The following is a 25,401-nucleotide window of genomic DNA, read 5'->3' as shown; positions in this document are numbered from 1 at the left end:
GTTCAACAATTAATTTTCCAAAAAAATTTGTAAATAAGTCTGTCAATGAAAATTTTTTGTGTGAAACAGTCTTAAAGTGTTTCGATTAGTGATTGTAATTTATTCATATTTTAATCTTTTGCCTTCTTGAAATTTTGAAGGCACTAGTGCCTTCAAAATTTCTCATCTTATTGCTTTGCTTATTATTACGGTATTTTGTATGATATCTAATAAAAAAAAATCCAGGTATTTTTATTAGCATTACGAATCCTAGTTCGTTCTTTATCCAAGCATCACTGGCTGCGGTCAGTGTACGGGTGGGTGGCCACTTGAATCGGTCTTCAAAGGGATTGAGGGTGTTCAGTATCGGTCCTCGTTAAACTGATCTACCGTAAAGTGCTCGACTTCGCATGCAGGTCGTCGGGCTACCGAAGCGGGAGTGCCATCCCCTCTGCAGAGGATCAAAATTGAGATGGCATGTCTTCAGATCATCCTCAGGGATGTTTCCCAGACCGTCGCCAATAGCCCATTGTGCAGCTCTAGTGTGGCATAAATAAAACTACAACTACATCTTCATCCAAACTTGTTTTTATTATGTTATTCAATGGGAAAGTAGTGTGTAGCAGTAAATTTGAAAACCATTTTGCCCAAGAACTCACTGCTTGGGGAGTTAATGTAAAAATTTATCTCTCTACATTAAAAAAAGTTATTGCATTTGTCGCCATGTTGCTTTAAATAGCGTAGTGTAGCTTGTCAAGTTGACACCTGTCTAAGTTTATTTTTAATATCCAGAACTGAAATTATACTATGTATAATAAGTGAGGGGAACCTTTACAACCTGTTCACTGTACTATATTACTTGACCACTGGAAAAGGTTAAATTTGTGTAGGAGAGTCACTAAATACTGTTCTAAACTCTTCATAAGTTGACTAGCAAATTTTCTTTGCTGTTACGTACTGGAACTTTACTGAAGTGGTAAAATAGTATTGACAGCTAACCGAAACTAAAATGTAAATTTAATCAATGGGTAAACTGTTTATGGCTTAAGTAAAAAGTAGGTTTGTAAGAGTAAAAAGAAATTACCTAAATGTTTAATTGAGTATAGTGAAGTTTTCTCTTTGCATTATGTATGTTCTTTTGTAGAGATGTTTTACAAAATTATTTACTATGAATAAATGACATGCATTATGTTTTCAAACTAATCAGTTTAGTATTGAATTTACTTAACAAATTGCAATTCCTTCTAGTATGTGATATTTGCTAAATAAACTTTTAAAGTTATTTTAAACCTGTATAATCTGTAAGAAATATGTCTATAAATAACATGAATAATGTATTTAAAAATGACATGATTTAAGAAATGATTAAAAAAATTTACTTATAAGTTGACAGATAAAGCAATTCATCCCAAGTGGTCAACGCGTGCAAGTTTTGCAGCATTATATTTAACATTCAGACATTAAAAAACTATACATTTTATTTAAAATTTATTCTTCAAACAAAAAAGTACATAATTGCTTGTAAGTTATCAGATATTTTCTCATCAAGCATAAATAGAAACTAGAGTTTATTCAAGGAAAAACTTACTTAAAATATGTGAAAATGCTATGTTCATGGGTTAAAAATCTTAGAACTATTTTGATTTTTTTAAATAAATACTCAATGTAAAGGATTTGTTTTTATTCCAAAAAAATGGAAATAAGATTCTAAACACAAAATTAATTAAATTGCTGTTATTACAAGATGTTTTTCTCAGATAGCTGATTTTGTTTTTGCTTAGGTAAATAAAGGTTTGAATTCAAATTTGCTATAATGGCAGGGGTGTTTGTGCTCCGGGGAAACCCCGGAATTCCGGGGATTTTGAACTTCGATACCCGGAAATTCCGGGGATCGTCGTTGAAAAGGAAGTAGGAATAATAATTAATTATTTATTTTGATCTGGGTAATTTTGTTTGCTTTGAAAGCTACAGGGCTTCAAGTGCTACATCAAGTGCTTCAGTGCATTTTGCGCCAAACCGGTATATTTGCGCATTACTGCGCAGAAACGGCATTTTATGTTAAATTTGCGCCGAATCTGCGCCAAAAAAATTTCGGGGACCAACTAAACATTGCCAAATTTCAATAGCATAAGAAATTTTTTTTCTCTTGTTGATTTCATCGTTATTGAAGTGCCATCGTCTTCGTCAATGGCAAGCTAATGACCTTCTTGCGCTATTCTATTTATAGATTAGTACCATGATCTTTGAATTAACTAGGGGACCATTCACTAAGTACATATTTTCATGTTGATCCTCAGGACAGTCGAGAATCACAAAGCTTCATAACTTCAAACTTTCCATCTCCCTTTTATTCATTTCATTTAATAAAGATAAGAATTAATTGAGTTTCATAACGTAAATTTTTATCTGAGGGACCATCCACTAATTGCATATTGTTTTTAAACAATTATTTTACTTTATTACTTTTTTTTACTAATATTTTTTTTTTACTTATTGCATTTTATTGTTGTATTATTACCTTCAAAATTTTCAGTGCTCTTATTTTGTTTTAGAAAATAACTTAATAATATTTAGAGACAAGATTTTAAATAAGTATGAAGAGAGGGGGTTTCAATATTTTAAATGCAGCAAAAAGTCTTATGTTTTTAAGATTTTTCATTCAAAAATACTTTAATTTATCTTTTAATGATTTGATTTAAAACAATTGATGTTAAAAATTTTAATTGTCACAGATTTGATAAATATTATGAGTGTAGAGACAATATAATAATTTACTTCTGACAAATTTTTTTTAGCTTCAATACTCATTGTATTTACCACAAAAGAAAGACAAGCCCACAAACATCAGAAAATAAAATAAAAAAAAGCAGCAGAAATTAGATAATTTTTTTTTAAGAATTAATTCAGGTAATTTAAAATATTTACATAAAATGTAGTAGTTTATATGTTAGAAAATTTATGGTTATTAATTTTGCAAAAAAAGTAATTCATTGAACTTTTATAATTAATTACTTATTATTTTATAATTCATTATTATTCAGAATTATTTTATAATTCAATACTTCATAATTGTAATTTTTCATTTCTCCCCCCCGCCTTCTCGAAACTCCAAAATGTCGGTAGTAAGTCCGTAAAAGTTTCAGGGGAATTTTTGGGGTCCCACAAACACCCCTGTAATGGACAATTGCAGTAAATTTTTTTAAAAATTCATTCAGCTTTAATGCACTCCCAGCAAACATTTTAATACTTTTATAAGAGTGCTAATTATTAAGTTATTTTTCTGCAAAAAGCGCTTACTTTCGTTTTCACCTGAAACGAGTAATCACGTGATTATTTGTGTACTGACGTCACCGATGTCCATCTTCCAGGTTGCATAGCATTTTTAAAAAGTGCTTAAAGGTGCTTATTTTTTACTTTTGTTTTTTAAAGATGCTTTTTTTCCATGGGTGTTTTTAAAAAGTGCTTAATTTTCCCTTTTCCAAAATGTGATATTTTTCTTTACCATGTTGATTTTCACCACAAATTAGGCAAAAAGACATTGACCTATTCAATTCTTTCACAATTAATTCAAAACCGATATATTTCGGCGTACCGCTGTAGTGCACGTAAACACCATTTGTTTTACATGTTTGATGAAATTCTTGCGTATACTGAGCTGGATGAAGTGGTAAGGATTTTTTACTCTTGTGTGCAACCCTGCTGCATTTTGCAAGAGATTCTCAGTTTCAGGCTTCATTTTCCTCCCTCTGTAATAGAATCGAAAAATCTCTCGAATGTTTGCTGATTACGGGGACCAACTAAACATTGTAATTTTTTTCTTTCTATTAGCTATAGAAAATTTCATTTCTCTTGATAATTTCATAGTTTGTGATGAGCTATAGTCTTCGTCACTGTAAATAAAACCATCAATTGTCAAAAACTTGCCAACCCTATCTAATTGTGATATTTTTCCAAATGCTTAAAAATGTTTTTTGAGCTTAAACGATGCTTATTTTTTGTTGAAAAATTGGCCCTGTCTTCTGTTCATTTACAGTCGTCTTGTGATAGCCATTACGTTCTTCCCTTCATTTGAAGTTTCGTAATTAATTCCAATTATTTTATATAGTAAATAACAATGTGAGAACAAAGATATGTATAATAGATTGTGCCCTAATGTTAATTAAAATGTGTGCTTAATATAATGTATTTTTATAATATTGTTAATAGTAGATTTAAAAATTGTTAATAGTAGATGAAATTTTTTAGTTCTGAATAATTAAGATAAGTTCAGTAAAAAAGGTGCTAGAATGAGTTATTTAAATGACATGTTATAAGTATGAAATAATTTTCATCTTCATTTTTTTAACTGTGTTAATCTTAATTTTGAAGTATATTTCAAATTCATTTTGAAGATTTCATTTTGAATGTTAATCATAACTAATCAGGGATCGTTTTTTATTGCATTCTTATGGAGACCTTTTCGGGAAATTTAATTTTTAATATTTAAATCAATAGACATTTATTGAAAAAAACAATCAGATTTTTGGATTCAGGACTGAATTTCCAATAAGTTAGGATTGAAAATAAAAAAATTTAAGTGATGCTGTATTTGTCATTTTGTATTATTAATTCTGATAAGTTCCTTATAAATCTTTATTTCTTTAGTTTATATTTAGAATTTTTTTTTACTTTTCCATCATATGAGTAAAATGAACAAGTGAATTTTAAAATTTCCTTATACCTATTTGACAAAAGACATTTTTTTATGTTCGTATAAAATTTAAATGTACTATATAGCTCTATTATTAAAAACTGCACAATTTGCAGACTTTATTAGGTAAAATATCTTAAAATAAGAAGTTACTTTTATAATCTGAATATTTCAACTAATTGTAGTAGGTTTAATCCCAATTACTTCATATAATCAAAGTCCTACTGCATTTGATATTTTATTCACACTAAATGCATTTTTACTTTCATTGTTAATCCTGTTTTTGTAGTGATACTATACTTCTTCAATTTTTGTAAAACTATTTTTTGCCTCTCTTTTCAATGTTAATTATTTTATAAGATTCACAGTAATTCATACTTAGAGATAAAGATAATACTAATCTGGAAGTATAAATGACTAAAGAGCTTACAACATTCTTTCTTTATTGTTTAAAGCAACATCTTTTTTTAAAACCTATTGTTTTAAATTGATACTGTAGAATTTAGTTAGTTTATCAAAATTCAAAGTCTTACAAGAACTTTAATAACAGATGTTACATTTTGATTTTTATTTATTTAAAGTTGTTTTAAGATTATTTTAACTTGGAAATTAAATATTTTTCACAACTCTATTTGAATAATTTTTACTTAATCCAAATACATATTTTCTTTTAGTTTTTTCCAAATTTTGGAGCAAAAATTGTGTATGATTTTGAACTTCATCCTAATAGAAGACCAAAAATAGTAATGCAAACTGTTGCTCATGCTTCGGGTGCTGCATACTTTTATCATCCTCAAGTAATTGGTCAACAAGAAAACTCTAAAAAAGTAAGAATTACTTATAGCTATGTCATTACTTTTTAACCATTATTTTGTGAACTATTTTACTTTTTTGATTGTAGAATAATAAAGTTATTGTGTCTTATCAGATATTATAAGTGCAGCAAGTTTTGAATACATTTATGTGACGCAACATGTCTTTGAAAAATGTATGTTAAGACATGTTGTGCTCCTAAATATTTTCCATATTTCTTTTTTTTTTATATATACAATAACTACTGAGTTCTATCTTATGATTTACAGGGTGTGTAGCATTTTTAAAAAGTGCTTAAGGGTGCTTATTTCCATTTTTTAAATGCCCTTAAAAGTACTTTTTTCAATGGGTGTTTTTAAAAAGTGCTTAATTTTCCCTTTTTCAAAATCAGATTTTTCCTTTGCCATGTTGATTTTCGCTCCGAATTATGCAAAAAGACGCAGTTCACATTGTTCTATTCAACATTTTCACAATTAATTCAATCCCAATCTATTTGGGCGTATTGTCAGTTCGTAGCGTATGAAATTCGTTTTACATTATTCAAAATTTTGTGATTTTTGACAATTGTCAAAAACAAGGCCAAATTTTTTTTTTTTGACATGTCGGATAAAACAATATAAAACCATCAATTGTGAAAAACTTTCCAACCCTGCCTAATTATGATATTTTTCAAAGTGCTTAAAAATATTTTTTGAGTGCTTGAAAAGTGCTTATTTTTTGTTGAATAATTTGGCTATGAACGCTGACTTATAAAACAAATGAATCAAATCAATATCCTCTTGTAAATGAGAACAAGTGTGATATGTTATGCAAATCTAATAACTTATTTCATTACTTACAATTCATAACTTATTTCTCATGTATTTTCCTCAAATGGAGGCAATTAAATTTTAAATGTTCAAACACAAATAAGCAAAATTACAAAAATTAGATAGAAATAAATCTTTTGAACCTGTCAGATTCTCAGAATCTGACATTTTCTTTCTAGACAACTTATTATTAATTTTATAAAAAAAAAACATATTTTTAGTGAAACATGTTTCTGCAAAGTTGGTAACTTTTCCATGCTGTTGACTACTGTGATCCTTTTTCATTAATTTAATTTTAGGCAATAATTTTACTCTAATAAAGATCCTGTTTCACATAATTGCAAGCATATAAATTTAGTGTTCTAATAAGAAAATTAAACTGGTATTCTTGTATATGTAATTTTCAAAGTTGTGAATTTAAATTTGGGAACTTATTATAAGAAATGAATCTAACACTATCTATAACTACTTCCTGTATAGATAGCTATCTATAGCTGTTTTCTATAACTACTTTCTATATTTTACGTTAAAAATACAGAAAGTAGTTATAGAAAATTATTGCTATTATTTATATTTGTTAATTTATTATTTTCATTATTTATCTCTTAAGTGTAATAAGAATGAGACAACAAACCCATGCGTTTAATAATAGTTTGGCAAAAGTTTGCAAGACAGTGGGTTGATTAATTTCTCATCATTTAAACCAGTTGCTTTTCTACATAAGAAACCAGTTTCCATATTAAAATGCTGATAATGCAGATTTTCCAGATTGATTACCTATTTTAGTTTTAGTAAAACTTTATACTTTCTTTTAAAATCTTATTTTTCTTTAAACACTTCATTTGTCTGTTTTTTGAATTAATTTAGTGTTATAATTAGGCATTTAAACAGTTAATACTTTACAGTGAAAGTTAACACAATTATGGCACAGTACTATTAAAAAAAAATTCCCACCATTTTTTTTAAAATTTCAATCTTAATATTTAAATTGAAATAATAATTGCATTATTCTATTCAGAACTTTAACTGCTACTTTAATATAATTATTAATTATATTAATTGTTAATTATATTAACTAGCAATAAAGCTCTGATATATTATCATCACCATATATCAGCATATATTCGTGCATATTAATTTATTGTTTTAAATAGACCAAGTGAAATTTTAGGTGCATTGTGATTATCATTCTAAGCTTTTGCCAATTTTTATAGTTTTTAAGTTTTAACCAGTTTTAGTTGCTTGTAATGTCAAAATCCCAACCATGTCTGCATGTAGATGTGTTTTATAGTTCTAAAATAATTCTTTATTTGTAGATTTGTTTCTAACAATATTTTTTAACCAATATTTCATATTTCTGAACTTAAAAATAATTTCTTTAGGTTTTTGGAGTTTGTATTCACCCAAAATATGGTGGCTGGTTTGCCCTTCGCGCAGTTGTCATTTTCGAAAATTTACGTTGTCCTGATTTGGTTAGAATTCCCCCATTAGATGTTGTACCCTCAAAAGAACAAAGATTGAAACTTTTAGAGCTTTTCAATAATAATTGGGCTGATTGGAAATATCGTGACATCATACATGCTACTGAAAAATATTCCGAATTGCAAATGAAGTATTTTGCAACTCCACCTGGCAATCGTGGTACTGTCATTCAAGAAATATGTCAGAACAAAATCACTAATGGATTGTTTAAAGATCACTCATAATCAAAACATTTCCAGAGTTTTCTTTGTAAAAAAAATATAGAAAATGAACTGGTGAAACAAATAATGAACTCACCGTCAACATTTAAGAGAGTAATGCATATTTTCAGTTTTATTTTAATATTCATTATACATTTAATCTTTCAATCTAATTATTCTGTTACGGAATTATAATGCTTACTTTATACTTGAAATATTGAATCTGTAATAGTGATTCTGTTTTGACATTCAAGTATGTCAAAACAGAATCACTTATGGATTATTTAAGAATCACTAATATTCCAAAAATCCCCAGTGTTTTCTCTACTAAAGAGGGATAGAGGAAGGACTGGGGAAACAAATAATGCTGTCATGAACTCAGTTAAGGGTAAGCATTTATGTGATTAATATGCATTTTCAGTTTTATTTTAAAATTCATATACATTTAATCATTCAATATAATTCTTCTGGTATGGAATTCAGAGTAATACTTAAAATGCTTACTTTTATACTTAAAAACTCTAGTTGAAAATTCTGTAGATGTTTTAATTTATAATTATGGTAAATTATATTGTTTATAAAATTACTTGCATAAAATTTCCGTAAATCTTTGCTACTTAATAATTATTACAATTTTTAATGTGTCAGACTCTTTCCTACTGTGTGCAAACACCTGTCTCTGAAATTTTCAGACTCCTATATTTTGAGTCCTAAACTATTTCTGAGTGTATTAACTATGATTATTTATTTGCTTTTTAATGGTATGTTTAGTTTAGTGCCATATTTGTGCTAAAAATATATGTTTTTCAGAAATCTGTCTTGTGAATGAGATATTACTTTTAAAAAGAATATACATATTGGTTAGATTATAGTATAAAAATTTATGTGCAGTGCATATATAATTCAATGTATATGTTTATTAGCTACTTAATTTTGAATCAATCCTTCACACTCCCAAGTACTTTAAACATACTAATTAAATAAATGAAAATACAAAAAAAAATTATTAAAATATTAAATACAATCTTTCCATATATTAACAAAAAATCATGCAGTAAAGTGGTTACTAAATATAAATTTTAAAATTCAAATTAATGTGATGTTGCCAGTGGAGTGTTAAGGGTTAAACGTTTAGTTTTGTTTGTTAATTTTTATTTTTTCACATTGAATCTCAATTTACAAATTATATTATGCTATTTGAATCTCAATTTACAAATTATATTTTGCTATTTTAATTTTTTTTATTGATATAATTTGAACAAATTTAGTTATGGAATTTTATTTATATTTCTTATCAACTTTTAGTTTTGCAAATTCTTCTACTTAATCTACTATTTTTAATGCAAAATGCATACCTTTTCTGTAAGAAAAAAACTTCTTGTGACTTGGCTGATAGCCTGCAATTAAGTTATATATATATATCAACGACATACACATGTGACTTTTAAATCACAAAAATAAAGCTCAGGATATGAGAGTAATGAATGGTTTCAAAGTGATAAGTGAATAACACTGAAAATCCTCTTTAAAAAAGTTTAAAATTGTTTGGTCAAAGAACAAGTGAATATCAGGTAATTATCAAGGAAGTTAACAGAATTTTTATGATTGATCTCTCAGAAAATTTCAATATTCCAAAAAATTATTTTAAAAATGATTTGAGATTAGTAATGGTTTTACTTTGAATTTATGGTTTCTTTTAGTTATTATTATTTACTTGACTGAAATAAAAAGAAGAAATTTTCAATAATCCAATTAGAAAAAATACTCCATTATTTTTTCTCTGACTAATACCTGAAAATGTTGCAAACAAACTATATCAGTCAATTAAACTAAAATAGTCTGTCATTTGAACAAATTAATGCACTTTTTTATTTCATACTACTCATTAATGTAATCATAGAACCCATATTAATCATTGTAAATATGTTAACACTATAATAATTGTAAATATGTTAGCATAATAATCACTATATCTATGTTAACGTAATAATAAATCACCTTGCTCATAATGCAAAATAATTATATTGTAAAGAATTATATACAGTAAACTACCAATTATCTGCAGAATTGAGTTACCTTCAAAGTGCGGATAGGTGAATTCTTCACATTTTCCTCTTGTGCTTTTTTTAAAAATTTCTGTATGAAAAGCCTGTCACCTTTTTTTGTTTCTTGGTGTTGAAAAAACTGGAGGCTAAAATAAAACAAACACTAGCAGACATTTAACTCTGGAGTTCATGCACTACTGAAAAAAGCATGCACAAAACAATGTTCGAAACACATGAATTAGTTCTTATGCAGAATTTCTGTGCAAACACTATTTTTAGAAACTCTTATCAGAACAAAACTAAAAATTAAACTACTTACAACAATTCTGAAATCATGCATATAACTCATAAATTATTCAAAACCAGCCTGCTTCATTCTTTCAGTGGTATAAGTGTTGAGTAGGGACCATTCTCATTTGTTAGTTATCAATTTATAACTGATAAGAGATAAATGAGTGAGGATAATTCTTTCCTATTTATCATATGAAGGTAAGACAGAAAAATCTAAATTTCTTTACTTGTTATCAATGTCATTTCTTTGAATAGTAACAATACAATACAGGAGAAGAAACTGCTTTGATAGGAGCTGAATTTATTCATTGAAATTAGAACTTCATCCTGCATTTGTAGTTCCACAGCTAAATCATAACTTATGTTGTCTTGCTCTTTATGAATGCCTCACCCTTTTCACCCTTTCAATGCTAGTTTTTACTTCAGGTATTGCACTTGAAGCTGCAGTGTTTAAATGCCACCTAGTATTTGATTAATTGTGAACATCTGGGCTAGGAACATGAATGTTTGTTAATATGTTGTTCTCAAAATTCTTAAAATAGTTTCATATTTAAGAATTTATTTATTTTCAATTCTAATTGTTATGTTGTTTATCAATGCAAGAAAATAATAAAGCGCGGATGATCTGTAAATTATCCACCTGCGGATTATCGGGAGTTTACTGCATGCTTAATATAGTAATTGTTGTTGTTTTTTTCTTATCTTAGTTTTATGCATATTTTTCTATTTCATTAGTCTTAATTTTTACTTGTTGATCTTATGCTTTTAATCTTTATTTGAATCTGATGTAATTAATTTGGAAATTTCTTACTCATAATAAACCTTTTTTTCCCCCTTATCAACCCTTAGTTATTAGAGTTATCTAATTCATGCAGTTCTTGCTGTTTCTTTTATTTACACTATTCTTTGCTGACAACTAAATCTATGTTTGAAATTTTTGATATTTATTTATGTATTCCATCTTTTTATTCTGTTAAGCAAAAATCTTGAAAAAATATGTTTATATGTTAAATCAATGTTTATTTATTTTTTTTTTAACCAAAAATACACTTAAACTCTTTTAGATACTTGCATTTTTTCCCCATATTGTATATTTATTGGAATTATTAATTTTTCCAGCATCTCAAATTTGCAAAGAACAATTTTTAAAATTTGCTTAATAGTTACACTGTGAGTTGTTTCCTCCTATTATTAATCAGACCCTTATTGTGTGTTTTTATTAATTTATGGGAGATTAATCTTATTGTACTTTATTATTTTGTTAAATTTTATTATTTTTTTAAGAATTTTATGGCATATGAAACTATTTAGCAAATGTTCTTAATGATCAAAAGGCTATTTACTGCCTGTTAATTAGCTTAATTACCATTTTTTTAAAAATTTTGTGACCTGTGGCTAATTATGTATTATTTTCTTGCACATCATTACAACTTTTACTGCATTGCATAGAAATAATTTTAAAAAAATTTTAGCATCATAAAAATTATCTTTTCCTATTAATCTGACCTTGATTATAACTTTTTTATTAATTTATCATACTGTATTTAATTTTTCTTAATTTTTGCAAGTTGTGACTGTTTTTTTTTTTTTTTTTATATAATTTTTTATTTACTTATTTTTACATACTTCTAGTAGAGCATACAAGCAATTTAAAAAATTATAGTCACTATTTTCCTCGCTCCATGAAACTTTCATTATAACTTTTTAAAAAATTTATGAACTGCAGCTTATAGTTTGTTTTTTTGTTGCTTGTTGCATTTCAATTTTTTTAGAAACTTGAATAAAACTAATTTGCAATTCTACTTAATGACATTAATCTGTGTTTTTCTTACATTTAAATTATTTTAGAATCTCATATTAAAATAATAAGTAATTTTGTTAATGTCATTAAATTCTATGCTTTTATTACATTTCAGTTATTTTAGGCTCCTATATAGAAATAATTAGAAATTTTGCTTAAAGGCATAAATCTGTGTTAATTCCTTATGTATTTTTTCTTGCAAGATGCATCTTTTTAGATAGTTACATTTCAATACTACAAAAATATAATGTATATACATACATATAACAAAAGTGGTTGATGGCTTTAAATGTTTTATTTTTCTATAAACGAAGCTTAGATTTGAACTAATTAATCAGTGATGCCATGAATTATCTTTATTGTCATATACTTGAATGTTATACAAATATGTTGAATGAATGTTGTTTAATCTATCATTATGTTTAATATGCTTTAGTAATTTTTTTTCTATTTGCCAAACTGATTTGTCACTTTGTTCTAATTTATGAATATATATTTATCATTGGAAATATTAAATAATTGAAACCAGTTATTTTTTTAATGCAACAGTACTATAAAATTTTTTTATATATATTGAACTCAAACTATCATGAGTCGTTCAGTGCTTCATTAATAAAATTGTACTGGAAACTGTTAACACTTTCCCTTCTTAAGTAGTTATGAAATTAAAATATTACTTTATATTTTTATTACAATAAAATTTGTCCTTATACTTAAATGGAGCAAATTATATTTGTCGATTTTAATAATAATCTGGTATATGTCTACTTTTTCAAAAAAATTTCTGATTTTTTTTTAATTTTATTTTATTTATTTATTTTTTAAAAATGTCCTGATTTTTTCTTTGGCCTACTATGAATATGAAGCCTGCATTTAAAGAGTTTTTTTTTTTACTTTAAAAAAATATCAAAGAAAAAATACTATGAATTCTTATTTAAAAATGTAATTGGGAATGAACTTTCAGTTAATTCTCCAACCATTTAAAAAGCTTAGTGGACAAAGATTCTCGATAACATTATTGTGAATTTAGACTTTTATAATCGGATTAACGGTATGTCATTATTGTTCTTGAAATCATCAAAATCAAATCTCTGACCTTTGAATTAATTAAAACTACGAATTTTATTGTGGTAATTTAAAATTTATCATTGTGTTTGAAGGTGCAGTTATATGATAACTGAACTTGACTTTCCTCACTCAAAGCTGCATCAAATATTGAAAAAAACATTAATTTAACTAAATTCCAACTCTAGAAAAGTGAATAACTAATGCTTCGTTTGTTCAGTGAAACCTCTCAGAAGCAATCACTCTTTGTTCCACAGTAAAATGGTCATAAATGGAGGTTGACTTCATTGACTTCCAAATGATAGCAAAGGTTCACGATTTTTTGCGTACAATTTTAATTTTAAACAGGGACATTTTCTTGTTGCGGAAATCCCACTTGTGTATGCGTCATTAAAATGGGATTAATGAATAAAATTTAACATCAATAAAAATGACCTTTATTGATATAATTATGTGTAAAAACTAATTTACCGATTATGAATGATAGAACTATTTTAAATGAATACGCAATTATGTTTTTTGTTTAAGTTTACATTTAATTTTATATCATAAAAATTAGTTAGCTTTACAACTAAATGTTGGTTTGTTTGGTTGAAATACTTAGTTTTTTCTAAAATAACATTTTGCTCTATTTAAACTTAAAACTCTAAAAGTAATTCATACATAGTATCGCTTTTAGTGCACTCTGGCTGTAACATGATGTTGTCAATCTTTGAAAAGAGAGTAGAGACAAAAAACTCACTAGAGACACTAAATACGAACCACTCACAAATATTTTGGTCGCTGGAGGAGGTTTTAATGGTCTGTTATAAAGGTTTTCTTCTACACAAAACTTATGGGAAAAATTCCGTGCCTCCCAAAAGGGGACGCAAATAGAGAAGGTCGTTACACGGAAGGGGTCTTTCCTGGAGATTTCACTCTATAATGTATTTATTTAAAATATCTTTTTGTTTAAGTTCGTTTGTTTTGTTTTTTTTGCAATTATAATTTGTTTTGTTGCTGTCATTTATCACTGATATTATTTTTAATATTTTGTAAAACAAAACTCTCTACAGTTAAATTTATAAACTGTGAGAAGTGTTCAACTTTTCAAAAATTCCTCCCGAAAACTTAATAGAAATCTTTTGACGGCTTTCAGAATCAAAAGCTAAAACTACCCCTTCCACTAATTACACTAATTTTGGCCCGGGATAGCCTTGTCGGTAGGGCTCTGGGCCCATGTCCAAGAGTTCGTGGCTTCGAACCCCGCCGGCCGAAGGCTCCACGTGTAGTAAAGTGACTGATGCACGTTAAATCTGTCGAGCCGCAAAAGTCCTCCATCTCCCCATAACAAATCAATACCTCTGGTGGTACTGGATTGGAGATCGATCGTTCTCTGATTCAGGTCAAAATTACGATGAATGAATGGGTCCACCTTAGAAAACGGGTGTGACGTTTGGTGTAACAGAAGTCGTATTCTTGGCCATAGATGGCGCCACTGAAAAACAAGAAACGCACCCTCTGCCTTGAAATTGCTCCGTTTCACCAAGCAGGCTTGCCCGTGTGGCAAGTGGCATTAGAACCAACCAACACTAGTTTTTCTAAATTTTAGAGTTCTGGCACTAATAGTTCAGGTATTAAAAAAAGAGACGCAGAAGCACTGACTGTAAACTAAACTAAACCGAGAAGATAGATAGCCAATAGAGGGTCAAGGCCTACTGTGCCCATCCCAGTTAAATGGTCCTTCAGTGTCTAGTCCCCAAGCATACTTGGTACTCATTTTATCAATCCACTTAAAAGATGAAAGGCGGAGTCAACCTTGCTTTTTCCGAGAATAGAATCCAGAACCTGTCTTAGCTAGCGGGCGTTGATGGATTTTGAAACATTCATCATTTTTGGTCCTGAAAAGTCTGCATTATGTTAACAGAATATAATCTTAACAAGCTACTTTATTTTCAGTGTTGAGATTTACCTATTCAGGACCAAAAATGATGATTTTGTAACATTCATCATTTTTGGTCCTGAAAAGTCTGCATTATGTTAACAGAATATAATCCAACATTCATCATTTTTGGTCCTGAAAAGTCTGCATTATGTTAACAGAATATAATCTTAACAAGCCACTTTATTTTCAGTGTTGAGATTTACCTATTCAGGACCAAAAATGATGATTTTGTAACATTCATCATTTTTGGTCCTGAAAAGTCTGCATTATGTTAACAGAATATAATCTTAACAAGCCACTTTATTTTCAGTGTTGAGATTTACCTATTCAGGACCAAAAATGATGATTTTGTAACATTCATCATTTTTGGTCCTGAAAAGTCTGCATTATGTTAACACTTGATTTCAAAAGAAACAATGAATTTAACAACAAGCCACTTTATTTTCTGTGTTGAGATATGCCTATAACATAATTTTAAACCAAACTTCTAATTCAATCTAAAATTCAGTATATTAGAGTTTTTGATTGCAATTATATATCTATTATACAATTCATACTGGAAAAAATAAGATATTTCCTTAAATTTTTTTTATTCATTACTTGATATTTCCTTTTTTTTTACAAATCTGTATAAATTAAAATTTCAGAATGGAAACCTTTAAAGGTTATGATAATTCTGGTTTTAAATAATATATTAGGTTATTTTTACTTTTATTTGTAAAGGAAGTTAGCATTTAAATTTAATTAAAATTATTGAAAATGTATATTTATGAATGTCATATTCGGTATAATTTTTGAGACTGAGATATTCCTTTTTTATGGGATATTTCCATTTAATGATTTGTTATTTATACTATTTTAAAGGTTATATGACTCTTTAGAAGAAAAACTTCTTAGTTTTAAAAGCTGTGAAATTCGTTATTTTACTGCGATTTCTTTGTTGTTGTGGTTAGCATTATATAACGGTGATAATAAAAAGTTTTTTTTTGTATATTTTGTTTCCCAAATAAAAGAATTTAATTAAATTTGCTATGTTTTATTGATCCAATTTTTAAGGGTTTTTCTAAAGTTCCTTGTTTTTATAACTAATGTTTTCAATCTTAATGGAACTTACATCTTACATTATTCTAAAATTCTGGTTTTCAGTAACTATGAAGTTAAAAAGCAGCTGCTGAAATATTGAATGAATATAGAAGATCCCCTTTTTATGGCAATAAATGAAACTAATAAGTTTCAAGTGTTAAAAAATGTGTAGCTTGCATGGGAATTTTAAACATTTGCTAATGTTTAAAATAAATAATAAATACAATTATCATGAAGTTAAAACTAGGAATTGATTCAGTGTATCTTTCATAACAAAATTACAATTCATGAATACAATTTCAATAAAATTAACAACTGATGCAATATATCTTTTATAACAAAAATTAGAATAATAATCATCTTTTTTTTATTGCACAAAAATTTTACTGGTTAGCTGGCTGACTTAAATATTCTTGTACATGAAATGGAAATTAAGTCACAAGAAATTTTTAAAAAAAGGTCATATTTCCAATGCATTTAATATAGGTTTTTTTTCTCTTTCCCTTAATTTAATTTAAAAGTGAATATTTTGTAAATACAAAAGGAGTAAATACAAAAAGAGTTTTTAAATCTGTAAAAATTTAAAAAATAAATATTTTAGATCATTCGCTTCAGCGGTCACTAAGATGTAAAGATATCAATTTAAGCATGTTCTCTTAAGGATCTTTTGATATAACTTAACCGAAGAGCCATTACATTATGACCACCCTGCTAATAACATGTAGGACCACCTTTAGCCCTCAAAACTGTTAGCACCCGCCGTGGCATTGATTCCACAAGGTGCTGATAGGTAATCTGAGGTATCTGGTACCAAGCTCTAACCAACTGGTCCTGCAATTCCCTCACATTGCGAGGGGTTAGCGTGGCAGCACGAATTTGGTTTTCCAAGTAGGACCACAAATGCTCTATTGGATTAAGGTCAGATGAATTTGGGGCCTAGACATGACTTGAAAGTCACTGGAATGTTCCTCGAACAATCCATGACGATTCGACCCTCATGACATGGTGCATTATCCCGTTGGTAAGCACCATCCCCCGCAGGAAAAACTGTTGCCATGAATGGGAGAACCTGGTTTATAACTATGTTCAAGTAGCTTACAGACGTCAGGGATTGTTTTAGAAGGATTATGGGTCCTAATGTGCCCCATGAAAACATTGTTCCTGGGCGAGAAACCATGAAAACCTGGGCGAGTCCATTGTTATAGATGGAGGGTGGTCATAATGTAATGGCTCATCGGTGCATATAAGTTGAAACGAAACAATCTTCACTACTAAAAGGTAGTGGATCACTTAATATGTTTATTCTATAAAGAAGACATTTAGACACAGAAATTAAATTTCATTATTTTGTTTAATTATAATCAAGCAATATTGGACACTTAACGAACAAAACACGATTTCCATTTCATTAATAAAATTTTGATTCCATCACGTTGTGAAATAAAGTTCAATCATTATCAATTAGGACATTCTGATTCCAGTATTCATCGAAAGGTAGGTCGCCTGCCGCGTCGTAATCAATACCATTGTTTCTTTGATGTTCACTCAAAATTGCTCCATAATATTTTGCTCGCTTATGCCACAGATATAAAACTGAAAATAAATTCTATGAAATTATATGTTCATGAAATTTTACCATACTATTGCTTAATAATGTAAGAGATGAATTTAACGTGGAATTTGGTTGAAATAAGGCAGGCCTGCGTTTTGTTATCTTTTATATACTGCTGGCCGAATTTAAATATATTTTATTTGTTCATTTTAAATCCATTTATGCTTTTAAAATTGTTCCTATCTTTTTTAAATTTGGCCCTTCCAGCTTGTGTTTCATTCATGACTTCGTGAACTGTTAAAAATGCTATGTCATCATATGAAATGCACTTTAATTTATTTTACTATAGGGAAAATTTCCACTACAGACAAAAACGAATTTCAAAAAGATAATTGTCGGAGGAGACTGCATATGCATAAATTGAAGAACGCTCTCCATCGATCTCAACTATTTCTGTGCCATTGTTGTCACGCAACCAGAGTATTAGCTAATGCTGACCTTTTGAAGATCAAAATTCAAGCTTAAATTTGCAATATAAGGAGAAATAATTATGTTAACAAGAAAAAAATTCCGTGTTTTAACTTGGAAAAGAAAAAACAAGGTGCATTTACATGTCTTTTTTTTTTTCCTTTTCTTCACTTTTCCTTCTGTTCTTATACTTTTTATGAGAGAAACGTAGTTCCTATTCTGTTTCGGGAGGCCATTAAACTATTATTAACGTCAGTGATGCCTAATTAAGTATGGCAATAAGTACTACAGGAATTCTGATAGATACCCTATTTACAAACGTTGGTACCTTTGTAATAGTTTTTTTACGGCCCGCCGTAACGAAATGTATTTAAATCAACGGTTTCACAGGATGTATGTTTTTCATATTTTTAGAACTTTATTTTAAGAAATGTACAAAGAGCCGAGATGGCTCAAGGGATAAAGCGTTCGCCTTCCTGATTCGAATCCCGGCAATGGCTGGTAGATACGAATTCTGCATTTGGCTTGCACCGACCACAGTGCTGACGTAAAATATCCTCAGTGGTAGACGGATCATGGGTTAGAGTCCCCTTGCCGTCAGACTAACCGTGTGAGGTTCTCGTGGTCTCCCTCTCCTTATAACGCAAATGCGGATTAGCATAATAACTACCATAAATCAATATGCAAACAGAACATTATTTTACAATGCTTACCAGTTGCTGCAAAAGACGCGCAAGTCAGTGAAATACATGTTACTGAGCCAAGCATATTTTCATAAGCCACAACTGAGAAACTGCTATCTTCTAACACTTCCGGTTTTTGAAACAACTCGAAAAAGCTTTTGAGAGTAAACATTACAAATTTTTTGATTCGTAATCTCTAATGTCTATGTATTTTATCTCTTTACCTGTGAAGGAGATGGAGAAAAAAGAATATACTGGTACTTAATAGGAAGGGATATATTACACTTGTTAAAAAAAATCAGATGTGGTAAGTTAATTTTAACGTAAAGTGTTTTACAAAAATGGATTTATAGTAGCATGCACATTGGTTTTTATGAATATATTAATTGCACAACATCATCTAATTTAAATCTGTCATATAGCAACCAATAACAATTTATTTGCTCAATAATATATATTTCAACATCTGTGGAATAAGTTTTCTAAGAGTGAAAATAATTGCAGCAACGTCATTTTAAAAACGGTTGAATCGCGCTAACTCGGCTACTCAATTTTATCTGAACAATTTATTCATTTTGAACTTTATTGAATGATCAATATTATCATTGAAATATGCTGCATGTTTAAAACCATGTAAAGTTGAATCGCATTATCGTCCAAAAATGAAGCATGCAGCCCAAAAATAAATCTCTTACGCTATAATTCAGGAAAGCAATTACACAGTTTAAAAGTTGTGATCATTTGCAAAACAAAATAGTTTTTTATTATAATATTTTATTTTTTACCAGCGTTGAATTGCCAATCCATATGGCGAATGTAAAGTATTAATTTTGAAAGTTCAAAAAATCAAAAGAAGAACCCTACAATATTCTTATCTGATACCATATTCAAACGCGTTTCTTAGAATATGTTCTCAATACAAATTGACTTTTGACTCTAAAAAAAGGGTAAACATTTTGAGCGCTTATGATTAAGAGGCGCGAGCCCGCACAATCTTGGATTTTAGGTTAAATTTTCGTATTTCGTTTTCTTGATGTTTTTTTGTACTTAAAAAACTTTTGATGACTCAGTATTATTCGGCAGCACAAATATCTTTCTAAAGAGGTGGAAAATAAAAGGGTTGCTTTATTAGAATAAAAGAAATAGCGCTAGATAATTTTTAGGCTTTCTATGAGATTTTCCTCAAAACTTTAAAGCAATAAAAATCTTCAATTTGTGGTTTTGAATCAGTGATTTAATACTACTCATTTGTTTTTAGATATTTTAAAATTTACAGTTTAAACTGCTAAAATCAGATTTGACTGATTCTTATAACGTAAATTGCACAAAGCAAAGATATTTATCAAACATTTAAAAACAGGTAAATGTATACTTTTTAGCTGCTTTAAAAAAATACTTATTATAAGACTGTACTAGCATAATTTTGTCAGAAAATTTTTTTAAAGTTTATCTAAATTACCGCACTCTTTATATCTCAAATTCTGATTAGGTGACGGTCTTATATTTTACATATACCGAAAGATATTGCCAACTAGAATAAATATCCATCATCAGTTTAGTTCTGAAAATTAAAACACAACCATTATACTACAAATGCATTTCTTGGAATATGTGCTCCCGCGAATTCAGCTCTGATTCTAAGAAACAGTAGACATTATGAACGTTTTTTATTAAGTTGAGTTGAAATCAAACGAAAAACCCTACCTGATACCGTATGCAAACGCGTTTCTTAGATTGTGTGCACACATAAATTCAACTTTGATTTGAGGTGATTATAAACTTGAGGTGAAAAAAAAAGTTTTTTTAAACATTGGCATTAAAATAAATCTTTTAAGATTTGCTGTTTATTGTGTAATAAATTTCCAGATCATACTGGAACTTGTATGATTTTCTAAAGTAATCATTATAACGAGTCAGTCTCTTGTTAGCGTATTGAACCATTTTATCATTTGAATTTGCTGCAATCTTTATATCGTGTCGGTAACTCTTGATGAAAATCAACTTGGACCAAAACACGATCATATTAAAAACATTATTATGGTTACAGCACATATTACACGGCATTTTGATTTTAGATACTAATATTAAGGTTCAATGTTGAACCGACTTTCCTGAGCTGAGTTAAGTTGTATCTCAAAAGATTCGAGGCAAGTCTTATAGCTTCTTTAATTTGCACTGTTCTTTAATAAGAAAAAAAATGCTAAAATGTCTGCTTAAATTTTTTTTAAAAAAAAGGCTATTGGGATGTCATTTTACCTTAAACTTGAATTTTACTTGAGTTGCGTGTATTGTTAATCTCAAAATCAAGGAGAGAAAAAAAAGAATGCAAAATCAATTAAATTTGCCATTGTTTGCCACCGGAGGTAAAACAATTTCACGAATGAAGGGAGTGGACTTTGGGCCAAAAATCTTACCCTTGACCTTAGTAACTGCTTGAGTGAATCTCATTATTTCAGGTGATAGTAGGTGCAAAATGAGACTTTCTCTGTCAAACTGATGACCCCAAATGATATAAATAAAAAGAAAACATGGGATTTCTGATGTTAAATATATTTCTTTTTAATAATCTCATAATGAGTGACCTAAATTTCAGAGGCGAAACGAAAGTTTATCCCAGCAACAAAAAAAGGATGACCACTCCATTGATCTTTAGTGTGAATTCAATTATATTTGGTTTTAATTTGCTTCGATTTCGATGAATTGAGACCACACTTCGTTTAATGTTGCCAGTTGTTAAGAAGGTAAAATTGCTCAACCATGCTTTAAGTTTGCTGAAGGCTTCTGGAACTTAGCTTGGCATTTGTTTCTGAGTTTGAAACAGACATACCTGGTTCACAATGAATGTAAGTAAGAATAATCTTTTTTTCTTTTAGAATAGTTCTAGGAATTTTTATAGCTTATATGAAGTTTGAAACTATTAAAAAAAATTTCTGATAACTTCCATATTATATGAAATTTATACTTTATCACTATATAACATAAAAACATATTTGTCTGTCACTAAACTTGATAACTTTCTGATAGTTGAGTCAAATAATCACATTACAATAATACAATACACCATATCTTCAGCTGTCAGCGGCCAAAATTATTAAGTTATTACACTACCTATGGATTAATTTGTTACCACTTTCGTTACTCATTATTCCTCGGCATTACGTTTTGAAATCTTTCGTAATAATTAAAATGAGATACTTTAAACTTTTACGTTATAAAAACGTTTCAATGCTCCTTAGAAAAAAAAAACTTTTATTTAAAATAGCACTTTTGAGAACTGGTAAGAAACACTTTTAATCATACCCTTAATTTGTTAATAGCTGCGATTAACAATTGCATTTATACCAGAAATACTATTTTTTATCAATTTTTAAAAAAAGTATCATTCACTTTTAAATGTTTCCAAAAAATCGATTAAGTTTATCACATTTCATTTTAAATTAAACAAACAATGAGATATTTTTTTAAATATTAATTCAATATTTTATAAAGTTTTTTTTTTTTTTAAGAAAAAAAGTGATGTAATTCAGGAACATAATCTGGTTAGCTTGCAATCTACCATCAGTTCTCTCCACTACTGTGCTAAAATAATTCAAAATCAGGATTTTATAAAGGAAAAATTGCATGTGATTACTTTAAATGACTCGAAAAATAAATTTCAGATATCTGTTTTATTGAGGAAAAAAACAACATGTAAATCAAAGAGTACATCAGTTATTTCGATAAAGTTGGGACCGATGTTTAAAGGATATCGAAATAAGCACAGTTACTTTACTAGAATGTTACACGTTCCTTCAACTTAAAGGGAATGTTACTGAAATTTCCAGCAGAGTTCTAAAAGACAATTTCAAAACTTGTATTTTTTGCCCAATAAGGATTTTTAATGATTGACCAGGAAAATTTCTGTATTTCAGGACTTCTTAACATAGATTGCAGAATAGCTACGCTTAATTGTTTTATCTAAAAAGTATAGTGAAGTGCATATTGATATTAAATTTTTATGTAAGCTTGAACTACTCAGAGTTGAAATATTTAAATTAAATTTTTTTGATGTAACTTAATAAAAGTTGAGTTATTTCTAACTCATTTAGATACAGTGTTTGTTTGAAATTAGGCGCTGATCATTATATCTTCAAAATTATTCAATTAGGAACATTTTATTTATCGAAACATTTAGGAACATTTCATTATCAATTTTTTTACTCAACTACTGGTGTTCAAAATTTAAATTTGGACAGTTATCTCGAGAACTGTTAGGCAGATTGTAATAAAATTCGGTTTGAACATAGGTTGATATAATACAAAAATTCAACATTCATTCATTTCATTCAATAGGTTGGTATAATACAAAAATTCAACAGTTATAAAACACACGCATGGTCGTGTGTAACATTCATCAGAGTCTGATAGCCTCAAAGAGTGTTTACAGAATTGAATTTTAAAAAATGGTTCAATAGGGGTATGAGAGCTTCCTTTTATTATTGTAAAACTTGCATAATCTGTATCAGGGAAAATACCTAATATACATTAAACGCGTTCACGCATGTCACCAAACAGTTGATTTAACACAAAATTGACTCAAAATCACACCACGAACACCAAAATGCAAATACAAAGTGGCTAAAATGCAACAACTCACCGGATCTCGCAAAATCTACAACAGATTGCACACTTTTTCACCCACCCAAATATCGCCAAATCCACCGTATAATGTGTACTGGGATTAAGCTTATAATAGTTTTAATATCATTCGAATTTTTTGTGTATTCTGCAACTGATATTGTAGAGACATATTTATACATTTTGTACGACTGTCAAATATGTAGCAATAAAACGTCATATATTGTATAAGAGACATACCTTTTCGGCTATTTTAATTAGATTGAATTCACAAAGATTTCTATTTAAAGAAGATATAATATAATCATTTATAATTATTTATTTAGAGAGCAGTGATTCTTCAATTTCACCGTCGTCGTAGATTATTTTTATAAAATTAAACTTTCAAATGATTAGTTTCACAAAATAAATGCTGCTGTGAACCTTGAAAAATTCACAAATGTAGTTAATGATAACTGAAGAACAGTTTTCTAAAAATCATGTCAAACGATACCTAAATGCCTCTCTTAAGCTATTATTCCAACTCAAAGACATTATATTTGTTAAAAAAAAGTTTTCAATATGACCGATTAATACGTACAGATGCGTCTGACTGTTTTGACTTAAGTTTGTGCTGCCAATCTTAAAAAATCTTGGACGGGCTACTCATCTTTAATGTAGAGAAATAACTGCTGCGTCCTTTGTTCGATGTTATTGTATTGAGTTGAAGCACTGATTGGTTGATTACGTCCATTGACGAAATTTAAAATCGTTTGCTGCATTTAAGTCACATCATAGTTATGCATAAATATACGGTGAAATCATATGATTAAAAAATAGTAGCCTGTGGTATAAATTTAATTTAGTTGCCATAATTTTTAAGCATATTTTTTTTCTTCTTAAAGTTCTTTAAATTAGAACTTCTATCGAATTATACTTAACCAACTTCTTCAAACTAAGATTTTTGGCGAGTAATATGTCGTAGATATCTGTTATACTTTTTCCAATAATTTCCTGTTATCTTTTTAATCCCATTTAATTACAAAAATCACCTCTGTTTGCAATTTTTCTTTCGGTTCTCCTGGGCTAAAATTCTTAATAAAGAATTTTCAAATATTAATTCTATAGAAGTATGCATTCAGATATTTTTAAACAATCAAACTTTTTTTCTTATGATGATACAATAAAGGAGCAATTTCTGAAGAGAATGGGTTATTTAGTTTAAAATAAATAAATAAATAAAAATTTGACTAGGCTATGCTGTTCAAACAACAAGCTGAAATCTATTCATTTACACTGCGTTTAATTTAACATAAATTGGAAACTTTCTTTCTTATTTTTAAAACATTACATTCGCTCCAAAAAAATCCGCTTCAAGCGGCATAATCAATTTATCTTTTGAGCCTTTTGACATTCGAATCATTAATAAAAAGTTTAAAAATACCTCCGACACTGACATTGAAGAAATAACTTGCTCAGATTTGGGACATCATCAAAATCGAAAATATTACCTGCATTTTCCAAACGTTCGAAGAACCTGTTTGTCCTTAATATTGCCATAATCTTTTTGTTCTATCAATTTCTGCTGCCAATCTTTCCTTTAAATAAAAGCTATTTTTAATAAAATTGAGAATTAAAGAACGAAAACCATTGGGGGCCATTGAAGTTCAAAAAAAGGTTTTTAAATAGATAAGAGAAGTAGATTTTAATTTTAACGTTCGTGACCTGAGTGTAGATAGATGCTCAATTCAAATGGTTTTTAAAAAAACGTATTCACATTTTTACTTCTTTCACACACATGTATAGAGCTGAAAATAAACACTCGCCACGTGGCGTGTCAAAAAAAAAAAAACGCTACTTTAATAAGCAACTGACCATTTTTTTACATATATATATCTCTATATATATATTTTTTTTTTT

The 25,401-nt window shown here is 28.5% G+C and overlaps 1 protein-coding gene and 1 long non-coding RNA gene across 4 annotated transcripts in view; one reads left to right on the top strand and one right to left on the bottom strand.

Moving 5' to 3' along the window:
* The window catches only part of LOC107448792 (uncharacterized), a 101,676-nt gene that overhangs the window by 53,757 nt on the left and 22,518 nt on the right, over nucleotides 1-25,401 (top strand). For all 3 annotated transcript variants that reach the window (XM_071183398.2, XM_016064129.4, XM_016064128.4), the window contains exon 3: nucleotides 5,344-5,496. In XM_071183398.2, coding sequence (XP_071039499.2) covers nucleotides 5,344-5,496 — 153 coding nt within the window. The remainder of the gene's footprint in view (nucleotides 1-5,343; nucleotides 5,497-25,401) is intronic.
* Nucleotides 17,519-23,857, bottom strand: LOC139425959 (uncharacterized). The gene is made up of 3 exons (XR_011637129.1): nucleotides 23,743-23,857; nucleotides 18,916-19,109; nucleotides 17,519-17,775 (listed from the first exon to the last, which is right to left on the bottom strand). It is a non-coding gene; the product is annotated as an uncharacterized LOC139425959 (long non-coding RNA).

Source organism: Parasteatoda tepidariorum, chromosome 7, assembly GCF_982258835.1.
Source record: "Parasteatoda tepidariorum strain Cologne lab strain chromosome 7, Ptep-v5.0, whole genome shotgun sequence".
NCBI classification, from domain to species: Eukaryota; Metazoa; Arthropoda; class Arachnida; order Araneae; family Theridiidae; genus Parasteatoda; species Parasteatoda tepidariorum.
This window is presented reverse-complemented; position numbering and strand designations above follow the sequence as displayed.